This window comes from Canis lupus, chromosome 19, assembly GCF_048164855.1.
Source record: "Canis lupus baileyi chromosome 19, mCanLup2.hap1, whole genome shotgun sequence".
Classification (NCBI taxonomy): Eukaryota; Metazoa; Chordata; class Mammalia; order Carnivora; family Canidae; genus Canis; species Canis lupus.
Window position 1 is genome coordinate 52404067 of NC_132856.1, and position 20587 is coordinate 52424653.

At 55.9% G+C, this 20587-nt stretch overlaps 1 protein-coding gene across 13 annotated transcripts in view; it reads left to right on the forward strand.

The window, feature by feature from the left end:
- Positions 1 to 20587, forward strand: part of TYK2 (tyrosine kinase 2) — a 22075-nt gene continuing 1488 nt past the window's right edge. The window contains exons 1-25 of one of the 13 annotated variants that reach the window (XM_072787308.1): positions 1 to 144; positions 601 to 789; positions 945 to 1125; positions 1350 to 1565; positions 6324 to 6447; positions 6784 to 6931; positions 7253 to 7416; positions 8897 to 9257; positions 10154 to 10354; positions 10438 to 10595; positions 12507 to 12615; positions 12706 to 12895; positions 12981 to 13084; positions 13192 to 13374; positions 13458 to 13545; positions 14448 to 14575; positions 15461 to 15596; positions 15681 to 15835; positions 16571 to 16721; positions 17388 to 17485; positions 17764 to 17956; positions 18270 to 18388; positions 18685 to 18857; positions 19074 to 19191; positions 20470 to 20580. In XM_072787308.1, coding sequence (XP_072643409.1) covers positions 1370 to 1565; positions 6324 to 6447; positions 6784 to 6931; positions 7253 to 7416; positions 8897 to 9257; positions 10154 to 10354; positions 10438 to 10595; positions 12507 to 12615; positions 12706 to 12895; positions 12981 to 13084; positions 13192 to 13374; positions 13458 to 13545; positions 14448 to 14575; positions 15461 to 15596; positions 15681 to 15835; positions 16571 to 16721; positions 17388 to 17485; positions 17764 to 17956; positions 18270 to 18388; positions 18685 to 18857; positions 19074 to 19191; positions 20470 to 20580 — 3408 coding nt within the window. In that variant the 5' untranslated portion in view covers positions 1 to 144; positions 601 to 789; positions 945 to 1125; positions 1350 to 1369. Of the gene's footprint in view, positions 790 to 944; positions 1126 to 1349; positions 1566 to 6323; positions 6448 to 6783; positions 6932 to 7252; positions 7417 to 8896; positions 9258 to 10153; positions 10355 to 10437; positions 10596 to 12506; positions 12616 to 12705; positions 12896 to 12980; positions 13085 to 13191; positions 13375 to 13457; positions 13546 to 14447; positions 14576 to 15460; positions 15597 to 15680; positions 15836 to 16570; positions 16722 to 17387; positions 17486 to 17763; positions 17957 to 18269; positions 18389 to 18684; positions 18858 to 19073; positions 19192 to 20469; positions 20581 to 20587 lie in introns of all 13 variants that reach the window. The other 12 variants (XM_072787312.1, XM_072787310.1, XM_072787313.1 and 9 more) reach the window with 12 other exon arrangements.

A 20587-nucleotide genomic window follows, 5' to 3' on the forward strand; every position in this document is an offset into this window, starting at 1 on the left:
GTAACGAAAGGCCCAATGGTTTCGGGCGACAGGGCTTCTTCAGGCGGCCAATGGGAGGCGGCGTCACGGCGGCGATTTGGCGGTGGCTGCCCGCGACTGCGGGGCGGGGTCCCAGGTTCGAGCCAGAGGCCCGGGGGGAAAAGGGTGAGCCTGGAACCCCCGGGAAGTCCCCTGGAGGGAAGCGGCCGGCGGGAGGTGCGCTTGGCAGGGGTGGATAGGAACACCCGCTGCCTCGTGACTGGTCGATGCCTGGTGGGTGCGCCTCGCGGCTGCCGCTCCTGCCCCCTGCGAGCGAGGTTTCGAGGTTTTGGGGGGGTGTTTCGGGTGGGGTTGGTGCTGGCCTCCTGGGTGCAGACGTCGCTCCTACTGCAACTGCAAAGCTGGCTCTGCACCCAGCGGAGAAGGAAGGAGGAAATGGGCACCCCCCCAATCCCATCCCCACAGTATTTTCTCAAATGCTAACATATAAAAATAGCGAAAACCTAACAAAGTAGCTACTGCACGCCAGACCCGAGCTGAGCGCTCTCCCTGCCTCGTCTTACTGAATCCTCCCAACGCCCCTTTGAGGGAGAGACTGCTTGCTATACGCCTACTTTCCAGACGAGGAAACACTCAGAGGGGAGCTGATTCCTGAGGAATCTGACCTTGTGCATGACGACATTCTCTTCTTCCCATCACTGTTTATCTTAAAACTGGAGATCATGGAGGCCTGAGCCCTGGGCCTGGCTCTGGAAAAGTCCCACAGCTGGATTGAGGGGAGAGTGGAAACACAACCCCTCCTAGGCGCGGGTGAGTCAGCAGGGCCTGGGGTCACTCGTTGGGGAAGATGTGGGAGGCAGGAATCTTGCCCTGCAAGAGAAAGACCATCAGGACAATGGAATCGATAGTGATGATTTTATTTTTGTTTTTGTCATATTTGTTATTTTTTTCATGCCTGCATTAAGGGCTGTGCTGTGGGGATGTCACAGCCTTCTTTGCGTGGCAATGCTCTCAGCATCTTCATTTTCCAACGGGGAAACTGAGGCCCAGTGCGGCTAAGTGACTTGCCTGAGTTGACACGGGGAGAGCCAAGATTCGTCCCCTGGTCTGTCTGACCACACGTGCCTGCCTGGTGGTTTGGGGAAGGTGGGTTCAAAGCAGGTTTTACTATTGGTGCAGCTTTGTCGAGTAAAGGGGTTCAGTGTCATTCATGACAGATCTAACAGGTGTGGATTGTATCCTAACTCCATCAAACATGTAGAAACAGGCTCAGGGAAGGGAATTGGGTGCCTAAGGTCACACAGTGAGGAGTTTCTAGAATCTTCCCCTCAGGCCTAACACCTGGGGGCTGATGGCCTATCTTTTCCCAGCCAAGCCAGCTGTCAAAAGCATGCCTCTGTGCCATTCGGGTGCCACCACCAGGGACAGCAGGCCTGATGGCGATGAAGCTCAGCCCCTGGCCACCAGGGGAGGCCTGAAGGTCCTTCTGCACTGGGCTGGCCCTGGTGGCGGGGACCCATGGGTCACCTTCAGCGAGGCCACACTGACCGCAGAGGATGTCTGCATCCACATTGCACACAAAGTCGGTGAGTCTGGGGCATCAGCCCCATGGCAGGGGTGGAGGTGCTGACAGCAGCTGGGCCTGCCCATCTATCTGTCCGTCTGTCCGCCTGTTCATTCAGCAGACATCGAGTGAACAACTACAGTGCGCCAGTCCCAAATTGCTGCCTTTGTAGAGCTTATATTCCAGTAGGAAAATCAGCAAGAAACACAATAAATAAGAAAACTGTGGCAGGGGCACCTGGGTGGCTCAGTCAGTTGGGTGTCTGCCTTCGGCTCAGGTCATGATCCCGGGGTCTTGGGATCAAGCCCCACATCAGGCTCCCTGCTCAGTGGGAAGTCTGCTTCTCCCTCTGCCCCCAACTTGTGCTCACTCACTTGCTCTTTCTTAAATAAATAAATAAAATCTTAAAGAAGAAGAAGAAGAAAACTCTGTGGGAGAGCAGAGGTAGATGATGGAGAAAAATTAAAAATTCAGGAGAGAGGGACGGCTGGGAGGCTCAGTGGTTGAGCATCTGCCTTTGGCTCAGGTCATGATCAGATTCCTGGGATCGAGTCACACATCGGGCTTCCTGCATGGACCCTCTGCCTGTGTCTCTGCCTCTCTATCTCTGTGTCTCTCATGAATAAATAAAATCTTAAAAAAGAAGAAGAAAACTATGTGGGAGAGCAGAGATAGATAATGGAGAAAAATTAAGCATTCAGGAGAGGGGCACCTGGCTGGCCCAGTTGGTAGGGCATGTGACTCGATCTCAGGGTCATGAGTTCAAGCCCCATGTTGGATGTAGAGATTGCTTAAAAAAGAATTCAGGAGATAAGGGGGAGAGCCACAGGGATATCTGGGGTGAGATGATACCTAGCAGAGGGAACAGCAGGTGCAAAGCCCTAAGGGGGGGAAGTTGCCCAGGCATAGCAAGGAGGTCCAGGTGGCTGGAGCAGAGTGAGTGAAGGGGAGACAGGAGTAAGTGAGAGCAGGGAGGCGATGGGGCAGGTTGAGCAGGACCTCAGGGAGGACTTGGGATTTTACTCCCCAGTCAGGTGGGAGCCACAGAGGACTGTGAGCAAAGGATGGATGTGACTGGACTCAGGCATCACTGATGCTGTCTGGTTGCTGTGCGGGGAAGAGACTGTGGTGGGTGAGGCTGGGAGCAGAAGACCCGGGTGGCAGTGACCTCCAGGTAGGAGTTGCAGGGAAGGTCAGCCAGGGCCAGATCTTACGGTGCCTTCAATGCCAAAGAGGAGTTTATGCTTTCTCCTGAGACCAGTAAGAACTATGGAATGGCTGAGAGAGGCTGTAGTAGAGGTTCCAAAAGTATAGTTTCTTCTTCCAGAGGAGGAGAAGGTGTGTCCGACTGGATATTGCTTATATGCCCCTTCCCCCAGGAAATCCTCTCAGGCCGCCTTCCCCACAACTGGATGGAGGCCTCATGGTGGATTGCTACCACACCTTGTACTTTCCCATTGGTAGCTGATTCTTCAGGAGCTCAGACAGGTGTCCAGCAGAAGGAGCAGTGTGTGCAAAGGTCCCAGACAGCCTAATCTGTTTGAGGAAGCAAAAGACTTGAAAACTAACTGGAGTGTCGGTTTCAAGAATTTGAAAAGGGAAGTAGCAATTGAAAGTGGAGCATAATTGCCAGAGGCCCAAGGCATAGTTACACTTTTTTTTTGTTTTGTTCTTTTAAAGATGTATTTATTTTAGTGAAGGGGGAGGGGCAGGGGGAGAGAGAGGATCCCAAGCAGATGCCCCGCTGAGCGCAAAGTCTGACATGGGGCTGCATCTCAGGACCCTGAGATTGTGACCTGAGCCTAAATCAAGAGTCACATGTTTAAAGGACTGAGCCACCCAGGCGCCCCCAAGTCATAGTTATTGTGTGCTGAGGGGGTTGGGCTTTCTCATGGGGCCGTAGGGAACCATGGAATGTTTAAGCCAGAGTGAAACAGGTAGATTGGTCCTTTAGGAAGTTGTCTCTCAAGGAGGCATTCTCCTTCTCTGGGAGGCAGTACACTTGGACACAGCAACTTTGGAAAGTGATTGGCATCATCCAATAGAGTTGAAACATACATTCCCTGAGGCCCCACAGTTCACAGTTCCAGACCTAGATATGCACTGGACACTCAGCTCATGTGTTCTAGGAGACACCATCAAGAATGTTCAGAGCTGCTTCATGTATCTTAGTTTTTGTTTGTTTGTCTTTAAAAGATTTTAATTTGGGGCAGCCCCGATGGCGCAGCGGTTTAGCGCCGCCTGCAGCCCAGGGCATGATCCTGGAGACCCTGGATCGAGTCCCACGTCGGGCTCCCTGCATGGAGCCTGCTTCTCCCTCTGCCTGTGTCTCTGCCTCTCTCTCTGTCTCTATGAATAAATAAATAAAATATTTTAAAAAATCAATAAAAGATTTTAATTTATTTGAGAGAGAGAGAGAGGAAAACAAGTAAGGAATGGGTAGAGGGGGAGAGAGAGAGAGAGAAGCAGACTCCCTGCTGAGCAGGAAGCTCGATGATGATGATGATGATGATGATGATGATGATGATGTGGGGCTCAATCCCAGGACCTGGAGATCATGACCTGAACCAAAAGCAGACGCTCAACCTACTGAGTCGCCCAGTTGCCCCTGCTTCATTTATCTTAGTGAAAAACGGGAGACCATCTCAAAGTACTCTACAGGAGAATGCACAAATTACAGTAAGGGTGAATGCTGGAAAGCTATATAGTCAGGAAAAAAGGAATTTCACTGAAGTTACCCATATTGTATGAAGCTTTGTGTTTTTTAATTTTAACTTTTTTTTTTTTAAGATTTTATATATTTAGGGGATCCCTGGGTGGCTCAGTGGTTCAGTGCCTGCCTTGGCCCAGGGCATGATCCTGGAGTCCCGGGATCGAGTCCCTCATCAGGCTCCCTGCATGGAGCCTGCTTCTCCCTCTGCCTGTGTCTCTGCCTCTCTCTCTCTCTCATGAATAAGTAAATAAAATCTTAAAAAAAAAAAGATTTTATATATTTATTCATGAGAGACACACATATATAAATTTATATATTTATTTATTTATTCATGGTAGGCTCCATGCAGGGAGCTGAGCTGAGGCAGGCAGGTGCTGAGCCACCCAGGCGTCCCAATTTTAACTTTTTTTTTTTACAGTAATCTCTACTTTTGGGGATCCCTGGGTGGCTCAGAAGCTTGGTGCCTGCCTTTGGCCCAGGGCGTGATCCTGGGGTCCTGGGATCAAGTCCTGCATCAGGCTCCCTACATGGAGTCTGCTTCTCCCCCTGCCTGTGTCTCTGCCTCTCTCTCTCTTTCTCTCATGAATAAATAAAATCTTTAAAAAATAATAATCTCTAATAAATTTTTTAAAATTTTTATTTATTTATGATAGTCACACATACACAGAGAGAGAGAGAGAGAGAGAGAGAGAGAGAGAGAGAGGCAGAGACACAGGCAGGAGAAGCAGGCTCCATGTACCGGGAGCCCGATGTGGGATTTGATCCCGGGTCTCCAGGATCGTGCCCTGGGCCAAAGACAGGCGCTAAACCGCTGCGCCACCCAGGGATCCCAGTAATCTCTACTTTAAACGTGGGGCTTGAACTCACAACCCTAAGATCAAGAGTCACATGCTCTACCAACTGAGCCAGCCAGGTATCCCTTGTGTGTGAAGTTTTAAAACCTGTTGTAACATGAAAAAAGAAACTGTAGAAGGACACTTATTGTGTAATACTGCATTTAGAGTTCATAACATTGAAACTAGAGGATATGGGAATAAAGTCTCATTCAGGAGTATGGTTACCTCTTTGTGGGAAGGAAGAGGAGGAGGATGTCGGCAAGGTCAAGTTTGTACTTTGGTGATGATAAATTATTCTTTTTTTTTTTAAGATTTTATTTATTTATTTATTCATGAATGACACAGAAAGAGGCAGAGATCTAGGCAGAGGGAGAAGCAGGCTCCCTGTGGGACTTGATCCCAGAACCCCGGGATCACAACCTGAGCCAAAGGCAGATGCTCAACCACTGAGCTACTCAGGTGCCCCAATGATAAATTATTCTGAATGAACTATCTTAGATAAAATTTTCAAGTGATTTGCATAAAAAGGATGCCTTGGGTGGCCGGTATAGGGAATGACAGCAAGTCTGGAGGCTGGATTAGGATTGGGCTTTGGATCTGAAGGATCCCAGAGATGGAGGAGCAGGAAGAGCAGGCCTAGTGACTGAATTGATGGGGTTTTGGGTGAAGTTGAGGACAAGAACCAAGTCATAGCTTAAAGAACCAAGCAGGCAAGTGGCAGGTTTGGGAACATGGGATGAGGTCTCTTTGGAACAAGGCACGTCTAAGGGGGCTGTGATGTCCAGGGGGAGACAGCCAGGAGGGTTGGATATTCCTCCAGGATTGGAGTTCAGAGAGAGACTAGGCACCTGCCAGCAGTCTGTAGACTTGGGTTGGTTGGTCTAAGGTAGGTTCTTGCTGCAGTAACAAGCAGCCTCCCAAATTTTCTTGGGTCGAGACAATGAAGGCTTACCTAAAATCTAATGCAGGTCAGATGATTCACCTCTGTCTTGTGGCTTTGGCACATGGCGTCTCCAACATCCGGGAGGCAGAGGAGATTGCAGGAGAGTTTATTTCCAGGCCCAGAAATCTGCATACCCCTTTTGCCAACATCCCATTGGCCAGAAACCAGTCTATGGCCCCCTCCCAGCTGCAAAGGGAGGGAGGACCTGGGAGGGGAAACAGCAGGTCTGGGGGTCGACAAGGCAGATGGCAGCAGATGCAGCCTCCTGACCTTTCTCCCCTGTTCCAGGCATTACTCCATCCTGCTTCAATCTCTTTGCTCTCTTCGATGCCGAGGCCCAGGTCTGGCTGCCTCCAAACCACATCTTGGAGGTCTCCGGAGACATGAACCTGACCCTGTACTTCCGCATGAGGTGGGTCATGGCCCCTTGGAAGCCTTGTCCGCTTTTTTTTTTTTTTAAGATTTTATTCATTTATTCATGAGAGACAGAGAGAGAGAGAGAGAGAGAGAGATCGACACAGGCAGAGGGAGAAGCAGGCTCCATGCAAGGAGCCCGACGCAGGACTCAATCCCGGGTCTCCAGGATCACAACCTGGGCCAAAGGCAGGCGCCAAACCACTGAGCCACCCAGGGATCCCCGCCTTGTCCACTTTTATTCTGTCCCCTTGCTCCCCTGCACCCCACCTTCCTGGAGCTGGTCTGAGTCCATGCGAAGCCCCAGCTGTGACCTCTGCCTCCCCTCTTGCAGGTTTTATTTCCGGAACTGGCATGGCACAAATTCTCAGGAGCCGGCTGTGTACCGCTGTGGGCCCACAGGGACCAAGTCCTCCTCAGAACAAGCAGAGCAGGGGGTGCAGCTACTGGACCCAGCCTCCTTTGAATACCTCTTTGAGCAGGTGTGTGTAGGGCGGGGGAAGCGGGACAATTTGTGAGGGACTTAGTTGAGGAGCCCCACACCTCTCCCCAGTTCACTAAGGTAAACAGATTTCAACTCATGCCATCTCTGATCCTTTGGCTGCCTGAACCAGAGGATTCTGAGACACAGGATTGTGGGGGAGAGAGTGCTATGATCAATTAGTGATGTCTGCCACAGGCCGAGGGTTGGACATAGGAGGCACACGTGAAAATGGGGGTTCCCTCCCCTCCCCCAAGAGGACAGAGCTGGGGAGTGAACGGGTTCTCATGCCGCCCTTTCTGCCTGATTCCCCCCTCCCCAGGGCAAGCATGAGTTTGTGAATGACGTGGCGTCACTGTGGGATCTGTCGAGCGAGGAGGAGATCCACCATTTTAAGAACGAGAGTCTGGGCATGGCCTTTCTGCACCTCTGCCACCTTGCTCTCTCCCATGGCATCCCCCTGGAGAAGGTGGCCAAGAAGATCAGGTGTCTGGGGATGGGGCGGGGACAGGTACCTGGGAGCCACGGGAGGCCTCCCCTACTGCCATATCTTCCTTCAGCACTTAGCCAGTACCTGCTGTATGCTGGCGTTGAGGCCACAACGGTGAACAAGCCAGACAAAAATCACAGCCCGTCTGGAGCTCACATCTGGTGAAGGAGACAGGCATTAAACAGAATACAAAAGTGAAAGGTTCAGTGTTTCTGACGGTGATAAATGCGAAGGGGGAGCATTAAACAGGAAAGGAAGAAGGAGCATGTCAGAGAGTGAGGGGTGTACAGTTTAAAACGGGGCAGTCTGGGATTTCCTCACTGAGCATTCAAATTCAAAGGTGTGAAGGAAATGAAGGTGGGAGGCTTCTGAGTGTCTGGGAGAAGAGCATTCCAGATATAGGGGACAGCCAGTGCAAAGGTCCTGAGGCCTGATGTGTGGAAGGATGTGTGGCTAGAGCAGAGTGAGCTTGGAAAATTCCACAGGATTCTAGGGAGGGAAGGACACAGGAGTATGGGGAGCTGGGAGCCAGCTGTGTGCACCGCCATTGCTGTGAGGGCATGGCAATCAGGGTACACTGCCTGCAGGAGGCAGTGGGAGAAACGGATCTTTGAGGACCAGCAGTTCTCCTTAAAGCATCCCTGATGTGTTATACTCTGAAAGACTCGGGCTGGGACAGTCAAGTCCAGGGTGCTGGTACCCTCTCTAGCCTGGATGTCAGAGAATGCTTCCTGGGGAGGTGACATTTCTGCTAAGACCTGAAGGTTGAGTCAGCTTTATCCAGATGGAGACTACGTTTTTGGGGGGACCTGAATTTGGAATACCAGGGCCGGAGAGCCAGAGTCGACCAGGCTCTAGTCAGGGGGCTGTAGGGAGCCCAAGGAAAATTGGAAGTGGGGTTAAGAGGCAGGTAATACCTTGAGTTTTAGGATCCCTCTGGTCAAGGGGTAGGAGAGAGGGCTTGGGACCGGGAGAAATCTGTTCTCTGAGCGAGATATCCTGGCGGTCAGATGCCAGACAGGCAGAGAGAAAAGGGGTGAGGGCCAGGGCTTTGTGAGGGGCAGAGGGGCCTTTTGTAGATAATCCTAACACTGGTGATAAAAGCAACAGTGACTTCTCCAGCAATAACAGCCCCCGACGGTCACGTAGTCCTGCCAGTCGGCAGCCCTGATTATCTCAGCCCTGGAGGTGCGCCCTCTCTGATCCCACCTTGCAGGTGAGAAGACAGGGCCCTTTAGAGCCTCAGGAAGTTGTCCCACAGCTGGAATTTTAGCCACCCTGTCTCCTCCGGATTTCTGACCCCACCCAGCCTCCCTATGCCAGACCTTTATCGTGTTCTCTTTCCACCTGCGTGACAGCCTGCCTGTTTGCTAGACGAGGCAGCTGGGGTTCGGAGAGGTTAAGCCACTTGCCCAGTGTCACCCAGCTGGGCCTGCAACCCGGGCTCCTGACCAGCCCTTCCTGGTTGCCCCCCAGCTTCAAGGACTGCATTCCACGCTCCTTCCGGCTGCAGATCCGGCGGCACAATGCGTTGACCCGGCTGCGTCTGCGGAGCATCTTCCGCAGGTTCGTGCGGGCCTTCCAGCCGGGCCACATCTCGCAGCAGGTCATCATGGTCAAATACCTGGCCACGCTCGAGCAGCTGGCGCCCCGCTTCGGCACGGAGCGCGTGCCTGTGTGCCACCTGGAGCTCCTGGCCCAGGCCGTGGGGGAGTCCTGCTACATCCGGGACAGCGGGCAGGCCCCTCCAGAGCCTGAGCTGGCCACCGGACCCCCCACTCATGAGGTGCTGGTGACAGGCACTGGTGGCATCCAGTGGCGGCCGGTACAGGCAGAGGTGAGCAGGGTGCACCTGGGCGTCCAGGTTGGGCTGGGGCTCCTGCTCTACCTCCGCCTTGGCCTCCGAGGGTGGCTGCCGTGCACCCTTCCCCCGCATGGCTCTGGGGTGTGTCTGTCTATCCCCTGGGATGGTTTTCTGGGGAGTGCCCTCCGGCTCTGTCTACCCCCTGGGGACCTCATTTCTGGGGTCTGTACCTGTGAGGATCCCCTGTCTGGTATCGAGGTGTGAGGGTCTGTATCGAGGTGTGAGGGTCCGGCTCTTCCTCTCTTTCTCCCTGAGGTTCTGGCTTCTGGCATGTGTATCCCTTGGGGGAGGGTCCCCATTCCATCTATGATACTGGTGCTCAAAGGAGGGTGCCTGAGGGGTATCCCTGGCCTCTCCGGCTCCTGCCTCTCCCCGCAGAGAGAATGTGTAGGAGACTAAACAGGCAGAACCTTGGGATGCCTGGGTGGCTCAGCGGTTGAGCGTCTGCCTTCAGCCCAGGGCGTGATCCTGAGGTCGTGGGATCGAGTCCCATGTCGGGTTCCCCGCAGGGAGCCTGCTTCTCCCTCTGCCTGTGTCTCTGCCTCTCTTTCTCTGTGTCTCTCATGCATAAATAGATAAAATCTTTAAAAATAAAAAAATAATAAAATAAAAAGATTTTATCTATGAGAGAGAGAGAGAGAGAGAGAGAGAGAGAGAGAGAGGCAGAGACACAGGCAGAGGGAGAAGCAGGCTCCCTGCGGGGAACCTGACGTGGGACTCGATCTCTGATCCTGGGATCACGCCCTGAGCCGAAGGCAGATGCTCAACCGCTGAGCCACCCAGGCATCCCAATAAAATCTTTAAAAGAAAATAAAAATAAATAGGCATAACCCCGCTTCATCCATCTGCCCTATGTGCTGGGTTTCCAGAGTCCCAGAGGCGACAGCAGCAGCAGGAATCGCCATGCTGACCCATTTAGGAAGAAAACCAAGGCCGGAGAGGTGGGCGACCAGCCAGTGGACAGGCCTCAGGAAGAGCCATGGGTCTACTTCTGTGACTTCCAGGATATCACCCACGTGGTGCTCAAGGAACGCCACATCAGCATCCACTGTCAGGACAACAAGAGCCTGGTGGGGCCTGGGGCTGGGGGCCTAGCAGGGGCTGGGGGCACCTGTAGCCCGCGATGCCTGCCTGATGTCCCCCCGGCCTGCAGGAGCTGACCCTGCCTTCCCGGGCTATGGCCCTGTCCTGGGTGTCGCTGGTGGACGGCTACTTCCGCCTGACAGCCGACTCAAGCCACTACCTGTGCCATGAGGTGGCCCCTCCACGGCTAGTGATGAGCATCCAGGACGGTATCCATGGACCCTTGATGTGAGTGCTAGGAAAGGCACACAGGTGACATGGGGCGAGGGGGTGGCTGCCAGCTAGACTGTGAGCTCTAGGGACGGTGAGGCTGGAGAGAGGTGTGTGCGTGTGTTTGTGTGTATTCATATCTTTGTGTGCATTCACGGTGTGTGTGTTCACCCGTGTGTGAGAGTATACACATGTGTGCAAGCATTCATGCCTGCGTGTGTGCTCATGAGTGCGTGCCTGCATGTATGAGTATAGGTGTGTGTGCCTATGTGAGCACATGTGTGTACAAGCATGTGTGGCTGGGGTGTACATGTGTTTATACACACACGGATGTGAGTATTCACTCACACTCCGTATGTGTGCATTTATGTCAGTGTGTGCCCGTGTGGGAGTGCACGCACTTGTGTGTGTGCGTGTGTTCACCTGTGTGTGTGCATGTGTGGGAATGCATGTACTTGCATGTACATGCATGCAGACATGCACCCCAGGGGCTGTAGGGGGAGAGAGGGTGTCTGCGGTGGTGTGGGCCATGTCCTGACGGTACCTGGGTTTGGGATGGTCACCGTGCATGTCTGCATGTTTACCAGCCCCATGGCGTGTGACTGTGTATTGTGATTGCGTTTACAACTGTCCTTGTCTGTGTTTGCTGCTATGGGATGGGTGATTTTTGTGGTGCCATATGTCGCACAAAGGCTGGTGGCCATTCGCACGTACACCTGTTTGCACTCCTGCAGGTGTGTGTCTGTCCTGGTCACTATAGGTCTGTGCAATTCCGTGCAGACACGTGGAGCTAAGAATGTGCAGTGTCACGGCTTCAGGGGTCCCCAGATGTGTGTGTGGCCATCCTGCATGCTGCAGGGTCAGGACATGTGACTTAGCTTGTGTGGCCATTATACCTGTGCCTGGCTGTCCCCTGTCCTACCTGTGACACCGGGACCGGGCATCGAGGTCTGGCCCGTCTCCACGCTAGAGGAGGGTACAGTGGCCATTCCTCCTCTCGGGAGCTGTGGTGGTGCCACATCACAGCTAGGTGGGGGCCACCCGGGCAGGGGTCTGCAGGCCCCATCCACCCGAGTCCTGATGTGTCCGGACGCCCATCACCATTGGCTGGTGATGTAGAAACAGCGGACAGTGAATTCTCCTCATTCTGGAGGCTGGAAGTCTAAGTTCAAGGGGCAGACAGGTCCAGGGTTTGGTTGAGAGCCCCACCTCCGGGTCTGCAGACGGCCGGCCCCCGGCTGGTCCTCACACGGGAGGAGCGAGCGAGCTCTCCGCAGTCCTTTATATAAGGGCACTGATCCTACTCACGGGGCTTCCACCCTCTTGACTCAGTCGCTTCCTCGTTCCAGCACGTTGGCCATTAGGTTTCGGCACAGGAACTCTGGGGAGACCCAGACGTTTGGCCGATGGCTGCACGTGACCCCCCACACGTGTAGGTGTCTGGGCCCGGGTGGCTGTATCACGTGCAGTGCCTGTCTGTGCCCATGATGGTTGTCACCTCAGGGCCTGGGACATCGCTCCCCCTCTGCCGCCGTGTTACACTGGGTGAGCGGCCGTGTCTGTGATTGTTGTCCAGTAGCTGTGTGTCAGAGCAGCTGGCCAGGTGTGCTCCCGTCCCGTATCTGATGGCCGTTTCCTGTCCCTGTGTGCACGTTACCTTGTTGGTGGCGCTGCCTGACCGTTGTCACATGCGAGCATGTGCCTCTTCCCTCCTCTGCATTTTTCTGTGCACGACGGTGTTACATTGGTGTGTGTGTGTGTGTGTGTGTGTGTTCACACCCAGTGTCACCACGTAAATGCCTGGGTCTGACACATGTTGCAGCTAGGAGTGCTCCCCTACGGGCAGGTTTTGTGTGTCCTTCCTGGTTGCCAGGCGTGGGTCCAGTGGGACCCCCAGCTTCCCCGACAGCGCCCCCTTGTCCCCTACAGGGAGCCCTTTGTGCTGGCCAAGCTGCGGTCTGAGGATGGCCTCTACCTCATCCACTGGAGCACCAGCCACCTCAACCGCCTCATCCTGACGGTGGCCCAGCGGGACCAGGTGGGCCTGGGGCGGGGGTCCTGGGCTGGGGCTGGCCGTGCTCCCTGCCTGGACCCCTGCTCACCGCCCCCCTGCCCTGCCACCCTCCAGAGCCCGGGCACACAGCGCTTGCACCTGCGTAAATTCCCCATTGAGCTGCAGGCCGGGGTCTTCAGGCTGGAGGGCTGGGACCGGTCCTTCCCCAGCGTGCGGGAGCTGCGAGCCGCCCTGCAGGGCTGCTCCCTGCGCGCCGGGGATGACTGCTTCTCCCTGCGCCGCTGCTGCCTGCCTCGGCCCGGAGGTAGGCCACGGGGGCCGAGGCTGGGGGCGGCACCTCCCCCGCCCCACCCCTCTGCCAGCCCCAGGGATGTTACTTCAATCCCCAGAGATCTCCAACCTCATCATTATGCGGGGGCCCCGGGCTGTCACAAGTCCACCCAACGTCAGCCAGCTCAGCTTCCACCGGATCTGCCAGGCTGATGTCACCCAGGTGTGTTCTCTGGGCCCGGGGGGGGGGGGGGGCAGAGAAGGGGCGCAACGGGGGCGGGGGCAGCTCTGAGGGCTCGTCCAGAGACGCTCCGTGCTCTGGTCCTCCAGCTGTCCCACCTGGGCCAAGGCACGAGGACCAATGTGTATGAGGGCGTGTTACGAGTGGGGGCAAGAGCCCCCAAGGAGGGCGCGGCGGACGGTGAGGATCCCCCCACACCCAGTGAGGACTCTGGGCTGGAGCTCCGAGTGGTACTCAAGGTGCTAGACCCTAGTCACCACGACATCGCCCTGGTGAGTGAGCACAGCCAGGGGCCAGGTGGAAGGACGGGGGGGGGCCGGGGGCCGTGGCCACCTGACCTGCCCCATCCCCACAGGCCTTCTACGAGACAGCCAGCCTCATGAGCCAGGTCTCCCATGTGCACCTGGCCTTCGTACACGGCATCTGCGTGTATGGCTCTGAGAGTGAGTGAGCCCCACCACGCCCACCCCCGTTTGCAGACCACCCCCCACTTATACCCACACCCGGGTGGTACCCCAACCCTCAGCCTGTGTCCTCATCCCGGACTGCATGCTCCACCTTGACCTATACCATGATCCCTGACTACACACCTCGATCTCTGACTCCTTGACCTTCAACCTATACCCCAACCGCTGATTGTATTCCAACACCCACCTTGCGTCCCTACCTGAATACACCTTGACTCTTAACCTCCACCCTAACCCTTGACCTACACCCTGACTCTTGGCTGTCTCCTTCTCTCCATCGACCACCTAACACCTCTACTACCCATCCTCTGTCTACCCTCTGACCCCCACTGGCATGCTAGGGCTGTTGGGCACCCCAGTCCTCCCAGATCTCAGCCCCTGCTTCACTTTACTGCTCTATGCTTACTCTGCATGTACCTCAAAACTTCTTGTCCCAGGTGACCCCCACCAGTAGTCCTCAGGTCCTCAATCCCGTGTCCACCTCTTGCTTTCCCTCCAGCACTGGTCTACACCGCAGGAGCACCCAAAGCCTGTGGGATCCTCTCACCACTTATGTCCCAGCCTCAAGCTCCGCACCTCCACTGTCTCCACCCACCCCTAGTTCCCCCGTCGCATCTTCCCCTTTGTCATGTACATGTCAGCTTTCTCCAGCCCTAGCCTGGACTCAAATGCCAGCATACACCTCTGCCTCACTCTGCACCCACCTTGCCTACACTCTGTCCTGCATTTCCTTTCACCCCAGGGTCACTTGCAAGCTGCCCCCCACATCTCTGCCCCAGCACCTTCCCCACCCACAGTCTCCAGCCCCATGTCCTGTCCCTGGTGTCCTGGAGGGCAGAGGCAGGTGGGCAGCCTCTGCAGTGGCTGGGCCTTTGCAGACATCATGGTGACAGAGTACGTGGAGCACGGGCCCCTGGACGTGTGGCTGCGGCGAGAGAAGGGCCATGTGCCCGTGGCCTGGAAGGTGGCAGTGGCCCAACAGCTGGCCAGCGCCCTCAGCTACCTGGTGCGTGGCCTGCAGGTGGGGCCTGGGTGGGTGGGGAGCGCCAGGCTGGCCTCAGCATGGGGTGTGGAGGCCTCAACACATTAATCTAGACGCTGGCACCGGGGATCTTTCCACGAACCTCTTCTGCTTATATACCGCTGTGGCTCCCATCGCCCTCAAGAGGACACCTCACCCCTCCATGTAGTGTCTGAGGTCGCAGGGGGCCTGACCTCAGCTCCTCTGTCACTCTGGCTTGCCATTCGTTCCAGCTCCTCCTGGTCCCTTCACCCCAGTTTCCAGAGCACCTCTGTGTGCCAGGCTCTGTCCTAGGCCTGAGGACACACTAGAGAACAAAACCAAAGTCTCTGTTGTTGGGGAGCGGGCATTTTAGTTGGGAGGGGCAAGCAAATAAGAACTACACTACATAGAATTTTAGAAAATAGTGACAAGTATGGGAGAAAAGCAGGGGTGGAGATAAGGAGTTGCTACAGCCTGGGGAAGAGGTGAAGTTTTAAATAGATGGGTGAGGGAAGGCCCCGCTAAGGTGACCTAGAGGGGGGGAAGGAGCCGGAGGCATCTAGGGAAGTACATCCCAGGCAGAGGGAATAGCCAGTGCAAAGGCCCCGAGGAAGGAGCTTGCCAGGCATGGTTTGAGGACAGCAGTCAGACCTGACTGAGAGCTTTGGCCACCAGCTCTGGGAGGTCAGGAAGGACCTACTGGGTACCCAGTGCTGCCCGGTCACAATGACAATGTATTTGGATCCCCATGATTGGTTTTGTTTTATTTGGCCGTGATTATATTTTTTCACATGAGCTGTCCCTTTGGAGGCCATGTGGGATGGGAGTGGGGGGCAGCATGTACAGCCCCTCCGGTGGTCACGCCCCCCACTCTCCACCCCACCACAGGAAGACAAGAGCCTGGTTCACGGTAATGTGTGTGGTCGGAACATCCTGCTGGCGCGGCTGGGGCTGGAGGAGGGCACCAGCCCCTTCATCAAGCTGAGTGACCCCGGTGTGGGCTTGGGTGCCCTTTCCAGAGAGGGTGAGGTCCCAGGCAGGGCTGGGGGCAGGGCCAGGCTTCCCCCCACTCTTTTCACCCTCAAGGACTTCTGACCCCGGTCCCCAGAGCGGATCGAGCGGATCCCCTGGATAGCCCCCGAGTGCCTGACTGGCGGAGCCAACAGCCTAACCACTGCTGCCGATAAATGGGGCTTCGGTGCTACCCTCCTGGAGATCTGCTTCGACGGGGAGGCCCCCCTGCAGGGCCGTGGCCCCTCCGAGGTATGTCTAGGGCATCCCTGGGCCCTTCCGACAAAGGGGATTGACACCTCCAAGGAGTCTAGGGGGCACATTCAGGATCCGGAGCTGCCTCCCCTCCCCTCTGGCTGTGTGACCTCATGTATATATGTGGCCTCAGCTCTCTGGGGCTCCATCCGGTTATCTGTCAGTTCTGGTAACAGTCCCCACCTCATAAGGTGTCTGTGACACATAGCAAATAGGTGATATGCTTTGGTTTTCAGCAGAGCGACCAGGGCCACAATGGGAGAACCACAGCCTGTGGGGGCGTGGGAGGACCAGAGGCCTCCCCTGAACCAGTTGAGGGCTTAGGCAAGGCTTCCCAGAGGAGGTTTTAAAGTACAGAAATGCTGCAGTGACCCAAGCTAGGAAGTGCACCCTAGGCGGAGGTCACAGCACGTACAAAGGTCCTGAGGCTCCGGTCCATTCAGGTTGCTGCTGGAGGTTCCTGGAGGCAGAGAGAGGAGGAGCCAGGGCAGGGGAGGGGAGGGCTAGTGTGAGCTGCCAGGAGCACAGCAAGAGTCAACTGGACCTGGGATGGAGCCCTGGCTCTGCGGGGGTGGCCAAGGCCACTTCCCTACGCCAAGCCTGTTGTGTCATCTGTAAAATGGGAACGACTAGAATGGGGACCTAGCCTGCTCAGGGAGCTTGACTGTGTTTTGGAGAAGGGGACTGGGGGAGGGGGAGAGCCCTGACTCCTGTGGGTTCCCTCCCTGGCAGAAAGAGTGCTTCTACCAGAAGCAGCACCTGCTTCCTCAGCCCTCCTGCCCGGAGCTGGCCACACTCATCAGCCAGTGCCTGACCTACGAACCAGCTCAGCGGCCCTCCTTCCGCACCATCCTGCGTGACCTCACTCAGCTGCAGCCCCAGAGTGAGCTCCCCCCACACCCCCACCACCATCACTGGGACCCCTGCTAGTGCCAGCATGGTGCCCCTTCGGTTTTGCACAGTGACTCATGTCATGTGTGTCAGTTTCTGATTCCCTTAAGGGCGTGCAGATGCCTATGCTCCTTTTTTTTTTTAAAGATTTTATTTATTTATTCATGAGAGACACAGAGAGAGAGAGAGGCAGACACAGACACAGGCAGAGGGAGAAGCAGGCTCCACACAGGGAGCCCGATGCAGGACCGATCCCAGGCCTTCAGGATCACGCCCCGGGCTGAAGGCGGCGCCAAACCGCCGAGCCACCAGGGCTGCCCGCCTGTGCTCTTCTTAATGTTTTATTTGGCAAGAGCCACAACTTCCTTGGACAAATTAGGCCCTTGTGATTTTTTTCTTTTTTTTTTTGGCTTTTGTTTTCTCTTGGGATGAAACACCCTTACCCAACCTAAACACCCCAGATGTCGGTTTTGATGCAGCCCATTCTGCATTTTGGACAAGTAGAATTTTCCAGCTGTTGCAAAACAAAAACAAAAAACAGTTTCCTTATATTTGAGATCAGATGCTGGGGGAGCAGTGGCCCCCTCTCCAGGTCCCCAAGCGTGGGCCTGCTGGGAAAGAGGCAGGGGTCCAGTGACACCCACTGTGGCCCTCCTAGATCTTGCTGACGTCTTGGCTGTGAACCCCGACTCACCTGCATCAGACCCCACCGTCTTCCACAAGCGCTATTTGAAAAAGATCCGGGATCTGGGCGAGGTGAGGGCCCTAAGGGTCTGGGGCAGGCCCTGGGCTGTCAGAAGGCCCGCCTGCTAAAGACTTGGGGTCTGAGTTTAATTCTAGAAACATGAGTGGGGCCTGGCCTAGAAGACCCTCCACTCAAGGGAGGCCCTAAGTATTTGAACGGGAGTCCCAGCCCCCAGGGGGACCCACTAACACAGAGTAGGTGGGGCCTAGGACTTTCCAAACAGACCCCACTGGAGGTGGGGCCTGGGGAGCCCTGGTAGGGCCAACCCTCCTGCATGTCCCGGGGCCAGGGCCATTTCGGCAAGGTCAGTCTGTATTGCTACGACCCAACTAACGACGGCACTGGCGAGATGGTGGCGGTGAAGGCCATCAAGGCCGGCTGCGGCCCCCAGCTCCGCACCTGCTGGAGGAGGGAGATAGACATCCTGCGGACGCTCCATCACAAGCACATCGTCAAATACAAGGGCTGCTGTGAGGACCAAGGTGCGCGGAGCCCAGGGCCCCATTGGAACTTCTGGCTAGAGCTGCAGGCTGGGGGGCACACGAGTATGGGGGTGCCAGGGCTGCCTCCTCCCTCCCCTCCCGCTCCTTGGCCTCTGCTGGGGCCAGGATAACTGGGACGGACAGTCAACTCCCTCACCTGGGCACGTGGGGTCAGCTTTGAGGATGGGCTGCTCCGCTTGAGAACTGGACTTACTGTGGGAGGGGGCGGGTCAGAGCCCCACCCTGGGGAATCGGGAGAAGCCTCTAGCCCCTGCCTCCACTGCCCGCTTGGGCCACCCCTCTCCTGCATCAGGAGAGAAGTCGGTGCAGCTCGTCATGGAGTACGTGCCCCTGGGAAGCCTACGAGACTACCTGCCCCGGCACAGCGTCGGACTGGCCCAGCTGCTTCTCTTCGCTCAGCAGATCTGTGAGGTGGGCCAGCGGGCCTGGTGGTCCCACACAGTCTGCTCACCGCTCCCCACTCTTGGGCCGGCTCCCCAACCCAGCCTGTTTCCACCCAGCCTGTTTCCATGCCCAACAGCCCAGTCCCTCCCAATCCCCACCCTCCCTTTTGCTGGGCCACCTGCCATCCTGCCAGTACCTGCGCCTGCCTGGTCCCCACAGTCCTAACCTGCCTGCCCCCCCAACCCCCCACCTTCCAATCCTGGTTAGGAGCACTCCCCAGCCTCCATCCTGCCCCACTGATCCTGACTCGCCCCCTCCCCTAGGGCATGGCCTACCTTCACGCACAGCATTACGTGCATCGAGACCTGGCTGCCCGCAACGTGCTGCTGGACAACGACAGACTGGTCAAAATCGGGGACTTTGGCCTAGCCAAGGCTGTGCCCGAAGGCCACGAGTACTACCGCGTGCGCGAAGATGGGGACAGCCCCGTGTTCTGGTGACCAGACAGGACCCAGCTGGAGTGGGGTGTCCGGGTCATGTGGAGCAGACAGGGTGAAGGAGATAGATACTGGGGTCTCAGATGTCAGGGCCTGGTCCCAGTGAGACTGCCCCCCCCCAGGGTGGGGCCCTAACTGGGACCAGAGAGCCCCTAAGCCCCAGGTAAGGACTCCAGTCTGGTCTGGCGTGAAGCCTGAGTGCCCCATCCCCCCAGGTATGCTCCAGAGTGCCTGAAAGAGTGTAAATTCTACTATGCATCGGACGTCTGGTCCTTCGGGGTCACCCTGTACGAGCTACTGACCTACTGTGACTCCAGCCAGAGCCCCCCCTCGGTGAGACGCAGGCCCTCAGCCCCACCCCATTCGGAGGAGTTAGCCATGCAGTGGATTCCCAGCCCTCCCACTGTAGCGAGTGCTTGATCCGCCTGGGCCTCCTGGCCCCGGTATGTAAACTGCCCACTTGCAGGGTAGGGGGCTTTGATTGTATAGAAGCCACTCAAATAGAAACAGCTTGTTCAACTGCTGCAGACTGGGAGGCACAGCTTGACTTCGATCCTCAGATGTCACCAGGAGACCCATTCTTCTCCATCCCCGCTCAGCTGTGCTCTGTGGCAGCATCTCTCAGCCCCGCCCCTTGTGGGAACGCGGTTCCCTAGCGGTTCAGGCGCACCGGCTCCCAGCTGAGGGGGTCTCTTTTCTCCCCCACCCCACCCACGCATGATTGAGGGCATTCTGATTGGCCAGCTTGCCGCCTGTGTCCGTCACGGAGCCAATCACTGGGTAGCCATGAGCCACGCTCGTTGGCCAAGCCAGGGCTGGGGGAGGAGCCAAGGCTAGGCTGGAGGTTTATTTTCTTTTTTATTTTTTTTTATTTTTTTTATTTTTTTTAATTTTTATTTATGATAGTCATAGAGAGAGAGAGAGAATGAGGCAGAGACACAGGCAGAGGGAGAAGCAGGCTCCATGCACCGGGAGCCCGACCTGGGATTCGATCCCTGGTCTCCAGGATCGGGCCCTGGGCCAAAGGCAGGCGCCAAACCGCTGCGCCACCCAGGGATCCCTGGAGGTTTATTTTCCAGAGCAAATCAGAGCATAAGGTGTGGAGGGGTGGGGGAGTTGGTGGGAAAGGTTTCTGGACCGATAAAAACGGTTTGTTGAGAGGCTTTAATAGCAAACCCCAGTTTCAGACTTACTCTATGAATATTAGTTACCCAGCTTCACAGTAACTCCGTGGTAGGTGTTGCTACCCCATTTTACAGGTGAGTAAACCGAGGCCCACAGAGATTAAGTCATAAATCTAAAGTTCTTTTTTTTTTTTCTTCAAAAGATTATTCATGAGAGACACACACAGAGAGAGGCAGAGACACAGGCAGAGTGAGAAGCAGGCTCCCCATGGGGAACCCAATGCAGGACTCGATCCCAGGACCCCAGGATTATAGCCTGAGCAGAAGGCAGATGCTCAACCACTGAGCCAACCAGGAGTCCCATAAATCTAAAGTTATGCACCAAGAAGTGGTAGAGACAGGACCAAAACCCCTTGTTCCTGCAGGTTCCTGACCTCTACCCAGGTAGACCTGCCTCCTGAAAAGAGCTTGTCTTGTTTTTATGTAGAAATTCATCGAGCTCATAGGCCTCACCCAGGGGCAGATGACGGTGCTGAGGCTCACAGAGCTGCTGGAACGAGGGGAGAGGCTGCCCCGGCCAGAGAAATGTCCTTATGAGGTGAGAC